The 23,184-nt window shown below is 47.9% G+C and overlaps 2 protein-coding genes across 15 annotated transcripts in view; one reads left to right on the top strand and one right to left on the bottom strand.

Annotated features, from left to right (window-relative positions):
* ZMYND8 (zinc finger MYND-type containing 8) overlaps positions 1-23,184 on the top strand; it is a 150,587-nt gene that overhangs the window by 37,451 nt on the left and 89,952 nt on the right. For all 14 annotated transcript variants that reach the window (XM_023192509.2, XM_023192507.2, XM_023192505.2 and 11 more), the window contains one exon: positions 10,683-10,831. In XM_023192509.2, coding sequence (XP_023048277.1) covers positions 10,683-10,831 — 149 coding nt within the window. The remainder of the gene's footprint in view (positions 1-10,682; positions 10,832-23,184) is intronic.
* LOC111526668 lies at positions 615-2,451 on the bottom strand. Its single transcript, XM_023192511.3, has one exon. The coding sequence runs from the start codon at positions 2,339-2,341 to the stop codon at positions 1,769-1,771; it is 573 nt and encodes a 190-aa protein (XP_023048279.1). The 5' UTR covers positions 2,342-2,451; the 3' UTR covers positions 615-1,768.

Genomic DNA, 23,184 nt, shown 5'->3' with positions numbered 1-23,184 from the left:
TCGTCACGTTGGCCAGGCTAGTCTCGAACTCTTGACCTCAGGTGATCCGCCCGCCTTGGCCTCCCAACATGTTAGGATTACAGGTGTAAGCCACCATGCACAGCCGCAGCATCTTTACGTGATGGTTGGCCAGGGTAATTTGGGTGACATATTGGGTCTGAACTCTTTGCTTCCTCTTGCCTTCTTTTTTTTTTTTTTTTTGAGATGGAGTTTCACTCTGTCACCTAGGCTGGAGTGCAGTGTCGCGAACTCGCCTCACTGCAAGCTCCGCCTCCCGGGTTCGCGCCTTTCTCCTGCCTCAGCCTCCCAAGTAGCTGGGACTACAGGCACCTGCCACCACGCCTGGCTAATTTTTGTATTTGTAGTAGAGATGGGTTTCACGTGTTGGCCAGGATGGTCTCAATCTCCCGACCTTGTGATCAGGAGATTGCCAGATTGCCAGATGTCCCCTGGGTGTGCTGATTACTGCTTTCCACTCCTCTAAACACCTGAGCCCTGTAAAAGTGTTTGTTTGATAATGGGAGTGTGTACTGAGCTCCTGCTGTATGCTGGGTACAAGGGATACAGACGTGATCCCTGGCTGGGCAGTGCCTAGGATGAAGTGAGTGTCTTCGGCCCCTCAAAGTGCTGGGATTACAGGCGTGAGCCACTGCGCCTGGCCGAATTTTCCCCCTTCTTTAGGTGACTTTTAGAGATAGCACCCAGGGCAGGTGGGGACCTTGGTTGGTTAGCAGTGGCGTCTCTTTCATCTGCCCCCTTTCTGAAGCTAATTTCCCTTTGCTTCTCCCAACCCACTTCTGTGGTTCAGCTGCCGCCAGCACAGAACTGTCTTTTTGTTTCTGAATTGCCCTCTGATGCCGTGATTCCCCGTTGCAGTTTGGAAGCCACCATCACCGGAGATTTCTAGAACCCAAGCCAGGCAGGGGTGGATAAATAGTGCCAACGGGTGTCAGCCACCAGAACCAGCTCCTCAGCCAGCCACAATGTAAAGGCCAAAGGCAACCGGTTTATCCACATTCTTTGTGGTGTTCTGGTCGAGTTTGAAGGGCCTCATGTACACATGTTGGAGGGAGCCTTTGGGGCCTGGGCCTGCTGAGGGGGTGGGTGGTGGGCAGTGCGTTCTCATAGGGAGTCGGGCCCTGCCTCAGTAAAATTGGAAAGAACTTGGCATTCTTGATCCAGGAAATTCCTGTTGCGATGTTGTCGTTTTTCCAGAGGGCCTCATCCCAGCTGGGGAGGAGAAAGGGCCGCGGTTGCAATTGCCTCTAGTTGTTGAGGGCTAAACACTGAATTCATTTGTAAATCAGCCTCTTTTCTGTAGATTGAAGCAATTTCTGTCCTGCCAGGCGAGTTTGGAAGTTCGCCTTTTACATATGAATGTGCCCTTTAATCACCACTTCTGCATTATTGAGAGAGGGTGGAGGAGGCTGTGTCTAGTGGGAAAGGATTATAGCTCTAGTATAAAAGATGGGTTTTCTCATTTCTAGGAGAGGGGCATCAGAACTAAAGAGAATCTGAAACAATTACTAAAAATATTAAAAACACCTTCAAAATGCAAACCACAGCTGTTTCCCTCCCGCCAGGCTCCCTTCTGATATTGTCACTTCGGCCAGCAGAACAACTCCAGTTCCTCGTATTTATTCACAATCCCAGGAAATAAATGGCTCTTCGGTGCACTGCACCGAAGACTTTCAGCTCAGCCGAGCTGCTGTCGAGGGTGATAAATTATAGGCGAAAGCCCGGGGACATGAAGGCAAGTCGCTGGGCTTCAGACTGCCTGATTGCAAAGAGGTGACAGTGTCCTTGCCCCGCCGGGCGACCTAATGTGTACAAGACCGGGGCTGGCCTGGTAAGTGGTGACTCTTAGCCTGTTCTCTTTGCTTCTTCCTCCTCCCCCTGGGAGAGGCCGCTGAGGATCCGGAAGCAGGAATGTCTGCTGTGGGTGAGCCTCTTTTCTCTTTTGAACAAGAGAGGCTAGGCCCTCTGAGCAGCCGCACTTTCTCAATGGCAGGTAAGTGCCTCCTCTCGGCGTTCCCTGCCCCTCGCATGTTCTGCCTCCGAGGTACGTGATGTTCCTGGTGAAATGCCATTTTCCCCAAGTTGAGAGTGACCTTTCATTCCACGGCCTCATTTCCATTCCAGCCCTCCCTGTCCCGGGTCTGGATAAGAAGTTCCTGTTGATTTGCAGAGATTCTTTAGAAGCACATTTCAGGCCAGTGCAGTCCTTTGGAGGAGCAGGCTCAGCCCGGCAGCTGTGGCAGGGCCAAGTCAGCCGGGGTGCATACCGGTCCTCAAGTTTCTGTGGGTCTAAGAGATGGTCAACGTTGGAGGAAATAATCATTTGCTTATGCGAGCAGTTTTCATTTACAAGTTCCTCCTGGCTTAAGGCATTCTCTGCTGCGAGGACAATTTTGCCTCCACCCCACCCCCAACCTTTGCTCCTGATTTTTTACTTCTGTTCTCCGCCCGGAGGAAATTCCAGACTTTTGTCTCTTTATGATGTAATTACTGGTTGGGGAGGGCCCCAAAGATTCCTGGGGAAGGGAGGCCTGTTTGGGTACCTGCTCTGTGTCTTTGGGAAACGCTTTGAAGTGATTAACCGTGCTCTGCTTTGCTGCTTCTGGGAGAGCAGCAGTGTGTGGTCATGTTTGAAGTAGGCCAAGGGGAGAGGACTGGTGATTATGAAAAGTGTTGCAGAGCAGGCCTCGGCTTCTGACCCTGCCTTCACAGTTCCTGGAGGAAACCTGGCATTTTCAGTCTGATTGAAATGCAGAAATCATGTCCTGGGCTGATTCTGGTCTCTAGTCTACACAGGCTGGCATTTTCCATAGCTTTGAACTTGTGGAATTGATTTAACATGCTTTTTCAGAAAGCAAGCTGTGTTTTTGGAGTGGGGGTGGTAGTCAGGGAGGAGGTCGAAGAGAAGCAAGGAAAGGAGGAAGAGTGATTGGTTAAAAAATAGAGTTACCCATTAGTTACCATTGAATGGGTGCTTACTATTTGCCAGGTATTATACTAAGAGCTTTACATGAATTAACTCATTGACTTATTCGATAACTTTACAAGGTACCATTATCTCCATCTTAAAGAACAGGCACAGAGAGGTAAGGCGCCTTTTTAAGGTCACACTGCACGGGAGAGCACAGTCAGGTTATGCATGCATTTCGACCCCAGAGAGCTGATTCCCCACCACTGTGGCATCCTGCCTCTCTGTCGTTTGCAGCCTGGCCCATCAGAGCATATGCCCTTGACCTACGGGTCCTGGTTTGCCCGGGACACAGCTAAGCACATGGTTGGTTGCCCTACTCCTGTGGCCTGTCATGCCTGTCTGGGCCTGTGGACCAAGTTCTCTTTCTGTTCAGGCCCCAGCAGGCTTGCTTGTCGACATCATTAAGGAAATTAAACACCCACAAAAACACAAGAAGCTCCCAGCCTTTCAGCTGTGGCCCTTTCCCTTGAGGGAGGAGACAATTCCCTGTAATGGTGTGTCATTTCCTAGCCCCTGGAGAACAGCATGTGCTGTGACTCAGGCGCCGGATGTGGGGGCAGGAGTAGGGTGGGGGGCGGGTACCTGACGTGGCCTGCTGGGGAGGCCTAGCCTTGATGGAGGCTGGAAAAGGGGAGGTAAGATGGCCCTGGAGCCCCTAGCCTATTTCAGGGACTGATGCCGCCATTTGGAAATTGGGAGGTGAATGTGCTTTTCGGGGACGGCCTTTGAGAGAACGGTGTCATCAGTAGATGACATGAGTTTCCAGTTCCTGGAACTCTTTGTTGGACCTTCCCCACCCCCATACCTCCATCTGTAGTTCAGGGGAAAAAAGGCAAAATGAGAGTGTACTCTTAAATCATAGACCCTAAATTAGGGAGTCCTCTTGCTACAGAGCTGAGGATGAGGCCCCCCTGGTGCAAGGCCATGTGGTGCAGAGGTTAGAAGCTGGCCCTTGGAGTCCCACTGCCTGGGTTCATAATCCCAGCACTGCTCCTTGGTAGTTTTGTGATCTCAGTCTAGTGACTTAGTGGGAACTACAGGAAGTGCATTTTGAACAGTGCCTAGAATATCGCATATAATCAAAGAAACTCTTAGCTCTCTTTGTTTTTTTTTTTTTTTTTGGAGACCAAGTCTTGCTCTGTCGCCCAGGCTGGAGTGCAGTGGTGCGATCTCGGCTCACTGCAACCTTTACCTCCCTGGTTCAAGCAATTTTCCTGCCTCAGCCTCCCAAGTAGCTGGGATTACAGGCGCGTGCCACCATGCCTGGCTAATTTTTTTGTATTTTTAGTAGAGCTGGGGTTTCACCATGTTGGCCAGACTGGTCTTGAACTCCTGACCTCAGGCAGTCTGCTGGCCTCCCGAAGTGCTGGGATTGCAGGTGTGAGCCACCACGCCCGGCTGAAACTCTTAGCTCGTTATACTCTTGGCTCAGGAAAGCTATAAGCCTGAGTTATCTTGAAGTAAGATGCCCCTTAAATCAAAGACAACCGGGAAATCCTGAGCTCCAGGATTCCTGATTTCTGGTGGATCACAAGACATAGGCTTGGGAAGGATCTCCTCACATGCTTGGTTCCTTTTTTTTTTTTTTTTTTTTTTTGAGACAAAGTCTCGTTCTGTTGTCCAGGCTGGAGTGCAATGGCATGATCTTGACTCACTGCAACCTCTGCCTCCTGGGTTCAAGCAATTTTCCTGCCTCAGCCTCCTGAGTAGCTGGGATTATAGGCGCCTACCATCACACTCAATTAATTTTTGTATTTTTAGTAGAGATGGGGTTTCACCATGTTGGTCAGGCTGGTTTCGAACTCCTGACCTCGTGATCTGCCCACCTTGGCCTCCCAAAGTGCTGGAATTAGAGGCATTAGCCACCGTGCCCGGCCTCGTGCCTGGTTCTTAATACCCAGTAGACCTTCCCATATTGTTACAATTTCAGCAAAATGTCACAAGGAGGGGAAAATTCTGCTTTCTGCTCCATGCCAAGCTGTTTTCCTGAGTCACTGCTCTGTCCTCTCCACAAGGCTGCACTCCTCCCTCACCCACATTAACTCATTCAGAACCACTCATTTTTGTTAGAGGATGAGTGGGAGGCAGAGGGTTGTGAGTGAGCCAGCCCAGTGGGGTCACAAGTCCTATTCCCTCAGAAGGCAGCAGAAAAGTCTTTCAGATCCAGGGTGAACCAGTGATTCAGTCGACAGTGGCTGTTTGTCACTGTTCCAAGTTTATAGATGAAATGCGCTGAGCAATACATCTTGTCAGAATTAAATCATTAAAGAAGAAAAAATTGACTCAGCTTTCTGGAAAGGGTCCTTATGGAGCCTGGTTACCATGGCTACAGTCAGGCGTACACCCACCAGTCCATCATCACCAGAGGCCCAGTCCCCACTGGAGTGGGGGGCAGTTAAGTCATAATGCCACCCTGCTGTCTCATCCCTCCGAAGGATACTGAATCCGGCAGTCATTTCCTAATTCTTCTCCCTGTGAGCCTTCATTGAAATCCCCTGCTGTTGACTGATGTGTCTGTTGTTTGGAACCTATCAAATTTCGACCCCTTCGATACAGCCACTGAACTCTCATCAACTCCAGGGGGAATTGGCGTGTTTGTAACAGCGAACAGAATTGGGGTTTTTATGTTTTGCTGAAGCTAGAAGGTTTGGAATACTCTCAGATGTGGGCATCCTTGGGCTAGGACCCACCTCCCCCTACCTCTTGCTGAGCAGAAACTCAGTTTCCCCCTTTGTTTCCTGGAGGGCTTGGGTGATATTCCCTTGCCAATTCTAAATCGCTTACAAGTATATTAATTTCTAGTGATTTTTTTCCTCTTTCTCATTAAATTAAATAATTTTAATGTTCAAGAGGGACTTTAACATCCTCTGGGGGCCCTGAAGTTTTTATTCATTGGAGCTGAGGACACCTTTGCAAAGGGGAAGTTAAGCTATGGCTCCATGTACCTAGAAATTGCACTCCTGTAAACAATGATGGCCTGTTCAAGGGTCCCTGGAGCACTGTCTGGTCTTTAAATGAGAACTTCCAGTCTAGTCCCTTTCTCCCCCTCTCTTCCCATTTCGCAGGTGAGGCCCTGAGGCCCTGAGAGGTGGAGACTTGCCTGGGGTTGTTTTCTGTTTAGCCTTATTCTCCAGCCTGGCCCCCTTGCTTGACCTCTATTCCCTGACCCCTCACATAGTGTCTGGAAGGTAGAGGCCATTGGCTCTGGCTTGCCAGTGTGGAACAGGATTGTGTAGAGTTGAGAACTCAGACCCCGTCTCCTAAACACACACACATACTCTAGCATTTCTCAAACTAGTGTACCTCCCAGTCTTTGGGAGGACTTGTTAAAACACAGATTGCTGGGCCCTACCCCAGAGTTTCTGATTCTGTAGATCTGGGGTGGGGCCTGAGAATTTGCATTCTTTTTGTTTTGTTTTTAAAGACAGAGTCTCTCTCTTTCGCCCAGGCTGGAGTGCAGTGGTGCACTCTCGGCTCACTGCAATCTCTGCCTCCTGGTTTCAAGTGATTCTCCCGCTTCAGCCTCCTCAGTAGTTGGGACTACAGTCGTGCACCACCACACCTGGCAGATTTTTGTATTTTTAGTAGAGACAGGGTTTCACCGTCTTGGCCAGTCTGATCTCGAACTCCTGACCTCAAGCGATCTGCTTGCCTGAGCCTCCCAAGGTGCTGGAATTACAGGCGTGAGCCACAGCGCCTGACCAATTTTCTTTATTTTCCTAACGTCATCCAGGCACATGATAAATACAGCACACAAGGGTATAGAGTGAAAAATCATCCTTCCCTGGACTCCCTGCTGGCAGTCCTCCCAAGGCAACCAGTAGTCCCCAAGTCGAGCTTTGTTGTAGTTTTGTGTTCATCCAGCAATATTCTAGGTTTGTGCAAACATTGATGTGTATATTAAATCTTTTTTGGGGAGGAATATTGGTCCATTAATGGTGCTAGATACATTTTATTTATTATTTATTTTTTTGAGACGGACTCTCGCTCTGTCGCTCAGACTGGAGTGCAGTCGTGCAATCTCGGCTCGCTGAAACCTCCGCCTCCTGGGCTCAGTCGATTCTCCTGCCTCAGCCTCCCAAGTAACTGGGACTATAGGCAAGTGCCACCACACTCAGCCAGTTTTTTGTATTTTTTTTTTTTTTTTTTTTTTTTGAGACGGAGTCTTGCTCTGTGGCCCAGGCTGGAGTGCAGTGGCCGGATCTCAGCTCACTACAAGCTCCGCCTCCCGGGTTTACACCATTCTCCTGCCTCAGCCTCCTGAGTAGCTGGGACTACAGGCGCCCACCACCTCGCCCGGCTAGTTTTTTGTATTTTTTGGTAGAGACGAGGTTTCACCGTGTTAGCCAGGATGGTCTCGATCTCCTGACCTCGTGATCCGCCCGTCTCGGCCTCCCAAAGTGCTGGGATTACAGGCTTGAGCCACCGCGCCCGGCCCAGTTTTTTGTATTTTTAATAGAGATGGGGGTGTCACCATGTTGGCCAGTCTGGTCTCGAACTCCTGACCTCAGGTGATTCACTTGCCTCAGCCTTCCAAAGTGCTGGGATTACAGGTGTGAGCCACCGCCCCCAGCCTAATTTTTATATTTTTTGTAGATACAGGGTTTCACCATGTTGCCCAGGTGTTTTTTAATCTTTTTAAATAAATTTTACATTTTTTTAATTAAAAGATTTTTTTTTTCAGAGACGGTGTCTCTCTCTTTCACCCAGGCTGGAGTGTTCCGACATGATCATAGTTCATAATACCCTCAAACTCCTGGGCTCAAGCAGTCCTTCCTCCTCGGCCTCCCAAAGTGCTGGGATTACAGGTGTGAGCGCCGTGTCTGACCATGTAACTGTCATCTATTCTTAGAGCAGTCCTCTGTTTGCAGATGTTTGTTTCAGGTGCTTTGGGTATAGCCCACAATGCTGCAGTGCAGTCATCTTGCCTTTGCTCCTTTTCTACTATTTTGTAGAAATGTGTTTCTAGAGGAGATTGTTGGGTCAAAGGCCAAGTGGAGAAAAAGTTTTCAGGAACAGTGGTGGAAGTCGGGTGAGGACCCATGTGGGAGGGAGAGGAGGTTTCTCTGGGGGAATGTACTCACCCCGGGCTGCACCTCTCTCTCTCTCTCTCTTTTTTTTTTGAGATGGTGACTTGCTCTGTTGCCCAGACTGGAGTGCAGCCACGTGATCTTGGCTCACAGCAGCCTCTGACTCCAGGGTTCAAGTGATTATCCTGCCCCGGCCTCCCAAGTAGCTGGGATTATGGGCATGCGCTACCACGCCTTGCTAATTTTTGTATTTTCAGTACAAAAGTACGGAGTTTCACCATGTTGGCTAGGCTGACCTCTGTGTCTCTTTTTGTGAGTTTTCCCACTAACTAGCTGCTGTGTGCCTTTGGTCCAGTGTTTTGGTCTCTCTGGGCCTCCCTTTTGATGTCTGTGGTTTGATCTCTGGACTCTCGGGTCTGTTGTTAGCATTTAATTTCTACTCATGACTGGGTCTTCACACAGCACCCTGAATGTTTGTTCGGGATTGTCCAGAAGCTTTCACGGTGAGGCTGGAGAGTTCCACCTCGTGGATTGGGTTTTGGGAAAGAATTCGTTGTCTTCCTTTGTGAATCTGCTGGAAGATGCTTTGCCTTTTCACCAAAATCAACCACTAGGAGGCCTTGTGTGAACCACATTGGATGCTGTCAATCTGCCGTCAGTGACTCTCCTGCAGGCAGGGAGACAGATGCACCATGCAGCCTACATGCTGAGTGGTAAAACTGGGGCAGGAGCATCTTTGGTAATTGACATCTTTCCGGATTTCACGCCCCATCCCACCCCATCCTCCTATGGTCTTGGCACAGCTCACCCCTCTTGTAGTATTCATAGCTTTCGTTCCTCAGGATGTCAGTTGCACCAGGCTGTGTCATTATGTCGTCCCTAAGTTACCAAGACCACCATGCGGCATGGAGTGGATTCAAGTCCTTGGAGGTGAAGATTGAGTGGATGGTAGTAGAAGTGTACATGTGTTTATGTATTTTTTTAATTTTTGAGACAGAGTCTCACTTTTGTTGCCCATGCTTGAGTGCAATGGCATGATCTCAGCTCATTGCAACCTCTGCCTCCCGAGTTCAAGCAATTCTCCTGCCTCAGTCTCCCAAGTAGCTGGGATTACATGCGTTTGCCACCACACCCAGCTAATTTTTTTTGTATTTTTAGTAGAGACGGGGTTTTACCTTGTTGGCCAGTCTGGTCTTGATCTTGTGACCTCCCGCCATTGTTCGTGAAAACTTTTTCTCCACTTGGCCTTTGATCCAACAGTCTCCTCTAGAAACACATTCTACAAATACAGTGGAAAAGGAGCAAAGGCAAGATGACTTCACTGTGGGCTGTACCCAAAGCACTTGAAACAAACATCTGCAAACAGAGGACTGGTTTTACCATGTTGGCCCAGTTGGTCTTGATCTCATTACCATGGTTTTACCATGTTGGCCAGGCTGGTCTTGATCTTGTGACCTCAGATGATCTGCCTGCCTCGGCCTCCGAAGGTGCTGGGGCTTACAGGTGTGAGCCACTGTGCCTGGCTGAAGTGTACATGTGTTTAAATGAAATGCTGAAAGATGAAAACAAGGGGTGCATGAACAAGAGTGGGGCTGGCATTTTCCAGGTGAGAATCCACAAGGATGTAATTTGTATTGATCTTTTTGGAGGAGGGTCTCAAACACAAGGCCCAGTGGCGGTGGGGCCACGGAAACTTCCCAGTGGGTGGGTTGTGTTCTTTTCACACAGTTACAGTACATAGCCTATTAAACACGAATAAATGATGTTGTTTTCCACAAAGGAGAATGTGTGCCTTCATTTCCTTGAAGTATGTAGCCTTCCTGATCTATCTTCTTTGGTTTCCTGTTTTTGCAATCAGGCGTGGGCATGGAGAAGTCATGTTTATCTGGGGTAAGAACAACACTGGCGCCTGTGTGACTCTTGGCAGGCTGGCCTTGGTCTCATCAGCAGGGACATAGTGGGGAAGAGTGGCAATTGTGCATGTTTCCATCTAAAAGTGGGGTAGCTGTTACTCAGCTGTTATCTGGTGCTTTGGGGGCCTGCAGGTCCTAATCTGTTTGTTTTTTTTTTCGAGTCAGAGGCTTGCCCTGTTGCCCAGGCTGGAGTGCAGTGGTGCAATCTCGGCTCACTGAAACCTCAGCCTCCCGGGTTCAAGCAGTTCTCCTGCCTCAGCCTCCAGAGTAGCTGGGATTAAAGGCATGTGCCACCACACCCGGCTAATTTTTGTACTCTTAGTAGAGTTGGGGTTTCACCCTGTTGGCCAGGCTGGTCTTGAACTCTTGACCTTGTGATCTGCCCACTTTGGCCTCCCAAAGTGCTGTGATTACAGGTGTGAGCCACCGTGCCTGGCTCTCCTAATCTGTTTTTTAAGAAAAGTGAAAAATGTAGGTGTTATTACATGAAGTTTCCTGATTTTTCCATCTTGGCCACAAATTAAGATTTTACAAAAATGTTATATAGGTCGAAGAAATACTTGTCTGACTGTTGAGGCAGACGGCCAAGAAGGGGGTACGTATATTCTGGGAGAAGGAACACTGAAGTGGCTTCGGGAGTTGGGGGACAGAATGTACTCTGTTCCCACACTCTGTTCCTCCACACCTCCTCCCTGTGGGGCCCAGGCCTCCCTGACTGCTTTAAAACGTGTGGTCCTGTATCTCTTTCAGATCCTGGCTCTGCAGAGAGAACAGCCCAGAAAAGAAAGTTCCCCAGCCCTCCACATTCTTCCAATGGCCACTCGCCGCAGGACACATCAACAAGCCCCATTAAAAAGAAAAAGAAACCTGGCTTACTGAACAGTAACAATAAGGAGCAGGTAAAGCAGCTGCCTGGATCCACGTCCTCACTGCCGGGACAGAGGCCAGCCAGTAGCGCTGAACCTCTCTGGGTCCTTGTAAACGCCAGCTTTCTTGGCATTGAGCTAACTGCCTTGCACTGTCTGTCATTTGCCTTGGATAAAAAAAGGTGGCTCAAAATGGGCCTGTGTAGAAATTTCCTGTGGGTTTTCAGATCTGTTTCGGGGACAGAGCAGGGACCCAGATGAGATGAGGGTATATAATTCTTTAGGGTTTGGGGCATTTCCTTGTATTAGGGTTTTTTTTTTTTTTCATGCTTTTAGGACTGTTTTTCCCTTGTGGCCTGAGGAGTTTTCCCCTCCTGGGCCATGTCCATAGGACTAGTTCTCAGCTGTATCTGGAAGTGGTTGCTTGGCTGAGGCAAGTTCCCTTCTGGCCTCAGTTTTCTCATCTGTAAAATGAAGGGTTTAGAGGCCGGGCGTGGTGACTCATGCCTGTAACCCCAGCACTTTGGGAGGCTGAGGTGGGTGGATCACGAGGTCAAGAGATGGAGACCATCCTAGCCAACATGGTGAAACCCCGTCTGTACTAAAAATACAAAAAAATTAGCTGGGTGTGGTTGCATACGCCTGTAGTCCCAGCTACTCAGGAGGCTGAGGCAGGAGAATTGCTTGAACCTGGGAGATGGAGGTTGCAGTGAGCTGAGATCGTGCCACTGCACTCCAGCCTGGTGACAGAGCGAGACTCCCATCTCAGAAAAAAAAAAAAAAAAAAGAAGGGTTTAGGTCTCTGTTGAGAGGCATTGCCAGGGGCAGACTTAGGTAATTGGTCACAGTTCGTTTTCATGGAAGCACACGGAATTCTTTCCAGAACCCACCCTCCCTTGGCAGCTAGCACCAGTCAGCTAGATAGGAAAAATCCGTTCACTGTTTAGATCTTTTCTAAGGGACCTTCTGGCTTTAGAATTCTCTGGGGCAGGCTAGATACTCTTCCGATTACAAAAATGGAGAGGCATTTTAGTGGACTTACTGGTGGATTGTATCTATCCCCCTGGACTATGAAGTTAGATCTCGTAGCACTGAAGGAAACAGTGTCCGATTGGTTCTGATGCCACTTGTTCTTTTTTTTTGAGACGGAGTCTGGCTCTGTCTCCCGGGCTGGAGTGCAGTGGCCGGATCTCAGCTCACTGCAAGCTCCGCCTCCCAGGTTTACGCCATTCTCCTGCCTCAGCCTCCGGAGTAGCTGGGACTACAGGCGCCCGCCACCTCGCCCGGCTAGTTTTTTGTATTTTTTTAGTAGAGACGGGGTTTCACCGGGTTAGCCAGGATGGTCTCGATCTCCTGACCTCGTGATCCGCCCGTCTCGGCCTCCCAAAGTGCTGGGATTACAGGCTTGAGCCACCGCGCCCGGCCGCCACTTGTTCTTTAGCAGTGATTCCTAGGGATGCATTCATCCATTTTGTGCATTATTGAGTAGAGGAGTGGGCCCTGGGGATGGAAAGTTGAATTAAACAAGATTGTTGCTTCCATGGAAGGAGATGTAGCAACGGTTAAATACCCAGGCCTGTGAGAGGTGTGTGTTTCTGAGCATGAATCTATTTTTCACTCTCAAAATTACATAGTGAAATGCCAGCCCTGCTTTTGCTGTGTGGCTGTGGGCAAGTTAAGCTCTTTTGTGCCTAGTTTTCTCATCTACTGAAATGGGGATAATGATACTACTACCATGAATTTCATAGGGTTGTGAACATTGAGCTAAATGCCATAAATAGCAATATTAAAAATGAAACATAAAGTCAGTTTCTCTGCTAAGTAGAATAATCATATAATCTATATATGAAATAAACAATTCCTGTAAAAATGCTCATGTCCATAGGACGCAGTGGCTCATGCCTGTAATCCCAGCACTTTGGGAGGCCGAGGCAAATGGATCGCCTGAGGTCAGGAGTTCGAGACCAGTCTGGCCAATGTGGCAAGGACCCTGTCCCTACTAAAAATACAAAAAATTAGCCAGGCGTGGTAGCGCACACCTGTAAATTGCTTGAACCCGGGAGGTGGAGCTTGCAGTGAGCTGAGATGGCGCCACTGCACTCGAGCCTGGGCGAGAGAGCGAGACTCCATCTCAAACAAACAAACAAAACCTCACGTCCAAGATGGTAGCCATAGGTCACATGTGGCTCTTCAGTACTTGAATATGGCAAGTGACTGAGGAACTGAGTTTTTCAATTTTCTTTTTTTTTTGGGATGAAGTCTTATTCTGTCACCCAGGCTGGAGTGCAGTGGTATGATCTCGGCTCACTGCAACCTCCACCTCCCAGGTTGAAGCAATTCTCCTCCCTCAACCTCCTGAATAGCTGGGATTATAGGCATCTGCCACTGCACCCAGTTAAATTTTTTATTTTTAGTAGAGATGGGGTTTCTCCATCTTGGCCAGGCTGTTCTCGAACTCTTGACCTTGTGATCCACCTGCCTTAGCCTCCCAAAGTGATGAAATTACAGGCGTGAGCCACCATGCCTGGCCTTACTTTTTTATTTGAGACGGAGTTTCACTCTTGTTGCTGAGGTTGGAGTGCAATGGCGCGATCTTGGCTTTCTGCAACCTCTGCCTCCCAGGTTCGAGCGATTCTTGTGTCTCAGCCTCTGCGTGGCTGGGATTACAGGCGCCTGCCACCATGCCCAGCTAATTTTTGTATTTTCAGTAGAGACAGGGTTTCACCATGCTGGCCAGGCTGGTATTGAATTCCTGACCTCAGGCGTGAGCCACTGTGCCCAGCCTACCCTCTTTTAAGAGATGGGGTCTTGCTATATTGCTCAAGTTGTACACTCAAGTTATCCTCCTGCCTCAGCCTCCTGAGTACCTGGGCTCTCCGGGGTTCCTTTATTTATTTATTTTTTGAGCCGGAGTTTCTCTCTCGTTGCCCAGGCTGGAGTACAATGGCGCAATCTCAGCTCACTGCAACCTGCGCCTCCTGGGTTCAAGCGATTCTCCTGCCTCAGCCTCCTGAGTAGCTGGGATTACAGGCATGCGCCACCACACCTGACTAAATTTTTTTTTTTTTTTTGTATGTTTAGTAGAGACAGGGTTTTGCCATGTTGGCCCTGCTGGTCTCAAACTCCTGACCCCAGGTAATCCACCCGCCTCGGCTTCCCAAAGTGCTGGGATTACAGGCGTGAACTACCGCGCCTGACCAAGTTCCGGGGTCCCTTTTTATCAGGGCACTAATCCCATTCATGAGGGCAGGGCCCTGATCACCTCTCAAGGCCCCACTTCTCTAATGCCATCACCTTGGGGTTAGAATGTCAACATAGAAATTTGGGAGGCACACAAGCATTCAGACCATAGCACTCAGCAAAATCTAGCAACAGCTGGAGCTAAGTCAAGCCTGCCCTTTTAGACACAGGCCTGTGGTTGCTTGTTTGCCACACTCCCCACCCTTCCCTGTCATCTCTGAATTTCCATGTCCACATTCTTTTGACTTTGGCATATGTGAAGATTCTCCACTGTCTTCCTCTCTTTCTTCACTTTAGTTTCTCTTCTTTGTTCCATTGTTCTAGAAAGAAAGCCATTCGCACCTCATAAAGAGCAAATAGGCTGGGCGTGGTGGCTCAGGACTATAATCCCAGCTACTTGGGAGGCTGAGGCAGGAGAATCCCTTGAACCTGGAAGGTAGAGGTTGCAGTGAGCTGAGATTGTGTCACTGCACTGCAGCCTGGGCGACAGAGTGAGACTCTGTCTCAAAAAAAAAAAAGAAAAAAAAAAGACAATTCATATATCTCCATTTTGATAGAGATGTTTTATTGCCATGTGGAAATACGGGATGAGTTTTAAGTTTGGTCCCTATTCCACCCATTTATCATATATTAGGAATTCATTTTAGGGAAGCTTATTTTTATTTTTTGAGACAGGTTCTCACTCTGCTGCCCAGGCTGGGGTGCAGTGACATGATCACGGCTCGCTGCAACCTCAACCTCCCCGGCTCTGCAGCCTCGACCTCCCCGGCTCAAGCAGTTCTCTTCCCTCAGCCTCCCAAGTAGCTGGGACTTTGAGCACCTGTTGGCACACTGGGTTGGTTTTTTGATTGTGTTATAGAGATGGGGTCTTACTTTCTTGCCCAGGTTGGTCTCGAACTCCTGGGCTGAAGTGATTCTCCTGCTTCAACTTCCCAAAGTGTTGGGATTACAGGCATGAACCACTGCACCGAGCCAGAAGTTTAAAGAAGAGCTTTAAAACACATTTTATTTTCAGGGCTTAAAAGCATCCTAGGCCGGGCGCAGTGGCTCAAACCTGTAATCCCAGCACTTTGGGAGGCCGAGACGGGCGGATCACGAGGTCAGGAGATCGAGACTATCCTGGCTAACATGGTGAAACCCCGTATCTACTAAAAAAAAAATACAAAAAACTAGCCGGGCGAGGTGGCAGGCGCCTGTAGTCCCAGCTACTCGGGAGGCTGAGGCAGGAGAATGGCGTGAACCCGGGAGGCGGAGCTTGCAGTGAGCTGAGATCTGGCCACTGCACTCCAGCCTGGGCGACAGAGCAAGACTCCGTCTCAAAAAAAAAAAAAAAAAGCATCCTAAGGTTTACCATGCATTTTGTAAAGACCTTTGGTCCAGTGTTTTCACCCTTTGAAGGGTTTGAGAATGCATGGGAAGATGCTCCCGGCATTTTGTGGAGGAGGGTCAGGTTGCTAAATGGATGTCCTGTAGTATATGGGGCAAGAAATACCTTGCCCAAAATGACGTCAGGATCTTTACAGATAAATACCACTCTGCTCTTTAGCTCTGACACATTTGAGTTCAAATGTCCTTTTGGGAGGTATTTTGGTTTTTTCCCTTGCATTAAAGGATTGAGAAATAACGTGCCAGCAGATTTGTACAGAATGGCCTTAGGTGTGTCTTTGATCAAATATAGCAAAGAAATGATGGGGCCCCTCTTCACCTTCTCTGAGTACAGGGTGTCTACATACCATGAATGAGTGGCTAGTACTTATTTTCTTGGGCCCACACATTGTCCTAAAAACTGGGACATTTCACAGAAGTCTTTCTTTCTTTTCTTTCTTTCTTTTTTTTTTTTTTTTTTTGAGACGGAGTCTTGCTCTGTCACCCGGGCTGGAGTGCTGTGGCCAGATCTCAGCTCACTGCAAGCTCTGCCTCCCGGGTTTACGCCATTCTCCTGCCTCAGCCTCCCGGGTAGCTGGGACTACAGGTGCCGCCACCTCGCCTGGCTAGTTTTTTGTATTTTTTAGTAGAGACGGGGTTTCACCGTGTTAGCCAGGATGGTCTCGATCTCCTGACCTCGTGATCCGCCCGTCTCGGCCTCCCAAAGTGCTGGGATTACAGGCTTGAGACACCGCGCCTGGCTCTTTTTTTTTTTTTTGAAGAGACAAAGCTTTGCAGGGCCAGGCTTGGTGGCTCACGCCTGTAATCCCAGCACTCTGGGAAGCTAAGGTGTGTGGATCACCTGAGGCCAGGAGTTTGAGACCAGCCTGAATAACATGGTGAAACCTCGTCTCTACTAAAAATACAAAAATTAGCCAAGTGTGGTGGTGCACACCTGTAATCCTGGCTGCTCAGGAGGCTGAGACACGAGAATCACTTGAACCTCGGAGGTTGTAGTGAACCAATATCACACCACTGCACTCCAGCCTGGCTGACAGAGCGAGACTCTGTATCAGGAAAAAAAAAAAAATAGAGACAGGACTTTGCTCTGTTGTCCAGGCTGCTGGACTACAGTGGTGTCATTGTGGCTCACTACAGCCTTGACCTCCTGGGCTCAAGCAGTCCTCCCACCTCCGCCTCCCAAGTAGCTGGGTCTACAGGTGTGCCCCACCATGCCTGGCTAATTTTTTTTTTTTTTTTTCAACTTTTTGTAGATACAGGGTCTTGTTGCCCAGGCTGGTCTCGAACTCCTGGGCTCAAGCTATTTTCCCACTTCATTCTCCCAGATTGGTGGGATTACAGGCGTGAACCACTGCACAGGCCCACAGAAGTCTTTTGTTTGGCTGAGACAGTGTATTAACATTTGAGACAGTTCAGGGGAGTGCAGGGATTGCCAGTTTCTCCCCAAGGTCAGGCAACACTAGGAGTGTGTGTGTCTGCCCAACTCCCTGGATCACTGGAGCTGAGTGGGGGCTGCCTCTGTAAGATGGGTCTGAGCTCTGCCCAGTCCTGCTGTCTTCCCCACTTCGAGGTTGAATGCCAGTGCATCCTCACACTTCAGGGCTAGGTGGTTTTTTCTTACTTACTTCACAGTATTCGTGCTTTTACCAGATATAGGAGAATGAGAGCTGAAGTTATGGTTTTTTTCACTCAGGTATGGTCCCTGTGTGGCCTCTGTAGGAACTGGAGTCTGTGGTCCTCATACTCCACACATGGACCTTGTGTTCACACACAGCCAGAGAACCCATACTCTGGTTTATGTAGATCAGGTGTCTGCAGCTACAGCCTGTGGGCCAGATGCTGCCTGAAGCCTGTGTTTGTAAAGTTTTATTGGCACACAGCTACAGTCATTCATTTACGTACTATCTGTGCGTGCTTTTGCGCTACAGTGGCCAAATTTGAGTATTCGCAATAGAGACCTAATGGCCTGCAAAGCCTCAAGTATTTATTATCCTTATAGAAGCCTTTATAGGAAAAGTTTGCGGTTTCCTGGTATCATTGAAGGTATTCCAGAAGCAAATAGACAGGGCCTTTTCTATTTTCTTGTTAGCCAGCCTGTGGAAGGAGTAGGGAAATAAGAAGATTTTCTCTCCTGCAGTATCCCATAATAACCTGCAAATATTCCATGATAACACAGGTTGCAACCTGTTTCCCTAGTTATCAGACTGGTAACACATACTATGCATGTAGGGGAAAAAAATCATAACTCAGCCGGGCGTGGTGGCTCAAGCCTGTAATCCCAGCACTTTGGGAGGCCGAGACGGGCGGATCACGAGGTCAGGAGATCGAGACCATCCTGGCTAACACGGTGAAACCCCGTCTCTACTAAAAAATACAAAAAACTAGCCGGGCGAGCTGGCAGGTGCCTGTAGTCCCAGCTACTCGGGAGGCTGAGGCAGGAGAATGGCATAAACCCGGGAGGCGGAGCTTGCAGTGAGCTGAGATCCGGCCACTGCACTCCAGCCCGGGCGACAGAGCGAGACTCCGTCTCAAAAAAAAAAAAAAAAAAAAAAAAAAAATTCATAACTCAGAAATGATTTGCTTTCCCTTTTTAAAATGTTCCATGTTTGTTGTATCAGATTATTTTTATGGAACAGAAAACACTTACAAGCAGCAGATAAGGAAAATATCTGATTGATAAGGAGATTAACCAGGCATCTGCTCTCAGCAACTGCTGCTGCTTCAGGAAAGGAGAAAATCTTCTGAAAAGAGTATGGAGCAGCCAGGCAGTCCTCAGGATCCTCCTAGGGGCACCCAGCCCCAGCCAGAGGGTAGTGGGGTTGGGAGGGGAGCGCCAGGAGAAACTTAATTCTGAAGGATCAGTACCTCGGCTAATATCAGACGGAGAGGACTTGAGTTGCAGGTTAGGGAGATAAGCAGTCATATTTGATTCTTCCAGCTTCTCTTTTTTTTTGACAGAGTCTCGCTCTGTTGCCCAGGCTGGAGTGCAATGGTGCGATCTTGGCTCACCACAACCTCTGCCTCCCGGGTTCAAGCACTTCTTCCTGCCTCAGCCTCATGAGTAGCTGGGACCACAGGCGCCCACCTGTAGTTTTAATAGAGACGGGGTTTCACCATGTTGGCCAGGCTGGTCTCGAGCTCCGGACCTGAGGTGATCCACCCGCCTTGGCTTCCGAAAGTGCTGGGATTACAGGCGTGAGCCACTGCGCCTGGCCGATTGTTCTAGCTTCTTAACAACTCTTCCTATCCTATTATTAACTTACTGAAAAGAAGTCAGATACTGAAAATACGGCTTAGTGTTATCTTACAAAAACCACAGTAGCATCCTTGAAGACCCCACTGAGGTTAGAAATAGTTCTGAAAAAAAGAAAAAGAAAAAAAAAAGGAAGAAAAAAGGGAAATAGTTCTGCTTGCTTGGTATGTATAGTTTATCTTTCAACAGGAATTCCCCGCCCTCTCTTCCCCTTCCTGCTGCTCCTCCCCCATCTCCTCTTCAGCACCCGCATACTCCTACAATAAATTCAAAGCAACTATTTTCCTAGGCAGATAGCAGACCCTCTACATTAGTGATTCTCAACTAGGGACAGTTTTGCCCTCCAAGGGACATTGGGCAAAGTCTGGAGACATTTTTGGTTGTCCTAATTTTAGGTGTGTGACAGCGTTAGAGTGTTACTGGAATCTAGCCAGGTATGCTTCTACCTGCCCTGCAATGCACAGGACGTCTCCCACAACAAAGACTTTTCTGGCCCCCAGTGTCACCAGTACCAAGGTTGAGAGCCTGTGCTCTGGATGCTGTTCATGTCCCCTTCTGTCAGGTTTTTAGTAGTCATCTTATATTTCAGATGTTTTTTCCCTCTAGATTTGTGCATTAAGCTGAACTTAGTTTGCATTACAGATAATGTTCTCTGAGGGGGTCTCTAAGTCAACGCACACTCTCCTGGATTCAGCATTGTCTTGTGAGGGCTATAGGGAAGAGAGGGTGTGCTGGGAGACCCAGGTTTGAGTCTTTGCTCTGGGCTCCAAGGTCAGATAAATCTCTTTAACCAAGTAACCAAGTTTTTCTACATGTCAAGTAAGACTAGTACGGGTTGGGTATCCCTTATTCATGCTGGGGACCAGAAGTGTTTTTTAGTTTTTATTTTTTTATTTTTTAATTTGGAATATTTGCATATACATAGTGAGATATCTCGGGGATGGGACCCAAGCCTAAACACATAGATATATATTTTTTTGAGATGATGATGTCTTGCCCTGTCACCCAGGCTGGAGTGCAGTGGCATAATCTTGACTCACTGCAACCTCTGCCTCCTGGGTTGAAGCAATTCTTCTGCCTCAGCCTCCTGAGGAGCTGGGATTACAGGCATGTGCCACCATGCCTTAATGCACAGGTTTGTCCATTAATTTTTATATTTTTTGTAGAGATAGAGTTTCACCATGTTGCCTAGGCTGTTCTGGAACTCCTGACCTCAGGTGATCCACTCGTCTCGGCCTCCCAAAGTGCTGATGTTACAGGCGTGAGCCACCGTGCCTGGTCTAAACATAAAATTCATTTATATTTCATACATACTATATTAGTTTGTTTGTTCTCATGCTGCTAATAAAGACATACCCGAGACTGGGTAATGTGTAAAGGAAGGCAGTTTGACCCACAGTTCAGCAGGCTGGGGAGGCCTCAGGAAACGTAAAATCAAGGTGGGGAAGGGAAGCAAACACGTCCTTCACATGGCTGCTTCAAGGAGAAATGCAGAGAGAAGAGGGGGAAACTTCTTATAACTTACTATCACCAGAACATCATGGAGGTCACCACTTCCATGATTCAGTTACCTCCCACGGGGTCCCTCCCATGGCATGTGGGGATTATGGGAATTAAATTCAAGACAAGATTTGGGTGGGGATGCAGCCAAACCATATCACATACCTTATACATATAGCCTGAAGGTAAATTTCTACAATATTTTAAATAATATATGTGACTCATCACAAGAGGTCAGATGTGGAATTTTCCACTTGTGGCTTCATGTTAGTGCTCAAAAACTTAAGGATTTTGGAGCATTTTTGATTTCTGATTTTCTCATTAGGGAGTGCTCTTAGTACCTTTTTGGGTGATTGTCAGGATAAAATGAAGATGGTGTGCAACAGCATGCTGAAAATGTAACATGAAAAAAATATTGTAGCAGTGATACTGGTATTCCCTGGAAACCAAGTAGAGTGCTATCTTAAAAGTTGATAGGACACAGGGAAATAACTGGGCTCAAGAATTATGCGACCAGGAGCAGCGGCTAACGCCTATAATCCCAGCAGTCTGGGAGATAGAGGTGGGCAGATCACCTGAGGCCAGGAGTTCAAGACCATCCTGGCCAACATGGTGAAACCCCGTCTCTACTAAAAATACAAAAGATTACCTGGGCGTGGTGGTGGGTGCCTGTTATCCCAGCTACTCAGGAGGATGAGGCAGGAGAATCACTCGAACCTGGGAGGCAGAGGTTGCAGTGAGCCGAGATTGCACCATTGCACTCCAGCCTGGGCAACAAGAGCGAAACACCATCTCAAAAAAAAAAAAAAAAAAGGATTATACAATCACATTTATAAGTATTAGCTACTTACTTTGCAGAAATGAGAATAGAGAGGCTTAGAAATATTGGTTTACAAAGATCTGCTAAACAAGCATCTACAAGCTCTTCATCAACGATTGTGGAAATACCAGGCATTTGGGAACAGTAAAACCTCTTCATACCAGCCTGGGTAACATGGTGAAACCCAGTCTCTACAAAAAAAAAAAAAAAAAAAAAAGAAGCACACAGACACACACGCACAAAATTAGTTGTGCACGGTGGCACTCACCTGTAGTCCCAGCTACTTGGGAGGCTGAGGCTGGAGCATTGTTGGAGCCTCAGAGGTGGAGGTTACAGTGAGCCGAGATCCTGCCAGTGCACTCCAGCCTAGGCAACAGAGCAAGACCCTGTCTCAAATACTAAACAAAACTTCATAATAAAAGCTGGGAACAAGATATGGGTGCCTGCCATCTTGGCAACTCTTGCACATTATTTTGGAGGTCCTAGCCATTAAAAAGAAAAGTAACGGCTGGGCGCGGTGGCTCAAGCCTGTAATCCCAGCACTTTGGGAGGCCGAGAGACGGGTGGATCACGAGGTCAGGAGGTCGAGACCATCCTGGCTAACACGGTGAAACCCCGTCTCTACTAAAAAAAATACAAAAAAACTAGCCAGGCGTGGTGGCGGGCGCCTGTAGTCCCAGCTACTCGGGAGGCTGAGGCAGGAAAATGGCGTAAACCCGGGAGGCGGAGCTTGCAGTGAGCTGAGATCCAGCCACTGCACTCCAGTCCGGGCGACAGAGCGAGACTCCCTCTCAAAAAAAAAAAAACAAAAACAAAAAGTAACGTTCAAGTATTAGACAGGAAAAGACAAAACCGATGTTACTTAGAGTTATATGATTTTCAGTCAATAAACTATTGGAACTGTCTATATATGAGGTCGGTATTAGAAATCTGACAACATTTCTATGTATCAACGATAACCGTTTAGTAAATCCCCATTCGTGGCATCATCAAAAAGTATGCAGGATCTCAACAACATAGAAGATATTTATGGAGGACACCATCATGTTTTACTGAAGGACAGAAAAGAAACGTGTTATACAGTGAGATTTATTCGAGGGTGGGGAATATGGTTGTGGCTAAACTGTTCTCCATGGTTTTATTGCCAGGGAATTGAGGCTCAAAGTGGGTTGAGTTGCTTTCCTAAGACCACACAGCTAGTTACCATGTCTTTTTGAACCTTCCCGCTGGACTTACACATGTACTTCCTAAATAGGATTTCGTATTCGTTTCTGGTAGACATTTTCATTATGAATTTCTCCTGAGTGACTTTTTGTGTTCAAGTGTGGCTTTGCTGGGTTCCATAATATAACATAATATTCCATAATATACCATAATATACCAGGAAGAGGTCGAGCTCCCATGAGTTGGCCACCCATCTCATCTTTCTGCCATTGCTGATGTCAAATAAGAGATATGGCTCCCTGGCAAAAACAAGGACCTACCATGTTCAAGAATTATGGCTTTAGGGAAGCCTCTTGTTGGCTCATAAACACTTTATGTATTGGGGGTAAACTTAAAAATTAGATAACTGGCCGGGTGCAGTGACTCACGCCTGTAATCCCAGCACTTTGGGAGGCCGAGGTGGGCGGATCACGAGGTCAGGAGATGGAGACCAGCCTGGCTAACATGGTGAAACCCCATCTCTACTAAAATTACGAAAATTAGCCAGGCGTGGTAGTACACACCTGTAGTCCCAGCTACTTGGGAAGCTGAGACAGGAGAATGGCTTGAATCCGGGAGGCGGAGGTTGCAGTGAGCTGAGATCACTCCACTGCACTCCAGCCTGGGCGACAGAGCGAGACTCCATCTCTGAAGGAAAAAAAAAAAAAAAGAAATAAAAAAGATAACCATTTTTTGGTGACTCAGACACTATTGATCTGTTCTCTAAATGTCTGCCATTTAAAGAATCCCAGCGCAAACTACTGCGCTTTTATTGGCTTTGTAAACTGGGACTTCCGTAAACTGGGCTTCCAACCACATTGGCACTTGTTAGTATGGTGGCATTTTGATCAGTAGGCCTAGATTTTATCACCCCATTTAATAGCAACACAGTACCATGAAGTGTCAGGTATTATCATCTCCATTTTACAGATGAGAAAATTGAAGCTGAGAGGTTAAGAGACTTGTCCAAGGTCATGCACCTGG

The sequence above is a fragment of the Piliocolobus tephrosceles genome, chromosome 20 (genome assembly GCF_002776525.5).
Source record: "Piliocolobus tephrosceles isolate RC106 chromosome 20, ASM277652v3, whole genome shotgun sequence".
In the NCBI taxonomy this organism is placed as follows: Eukaryota; Metazoa; Chordata; class Mammalia; order Primates; family Cercopithecidae; genus Piliocolobus; species Piliocolobus tephrosceles.
This window is presented reverse-complemented; position numbering and strand designations above follow the sequence as displayed.

Excerpts from the sequence above, each read along its gene's own strand:
- LOC111526668 (XM_023192511.3), bottom strand. The coding sequence starts at position 2,341 with ATGATTATTTCCTCCAACGTTGACCATCTCTTAGACCCACAGAAACTT.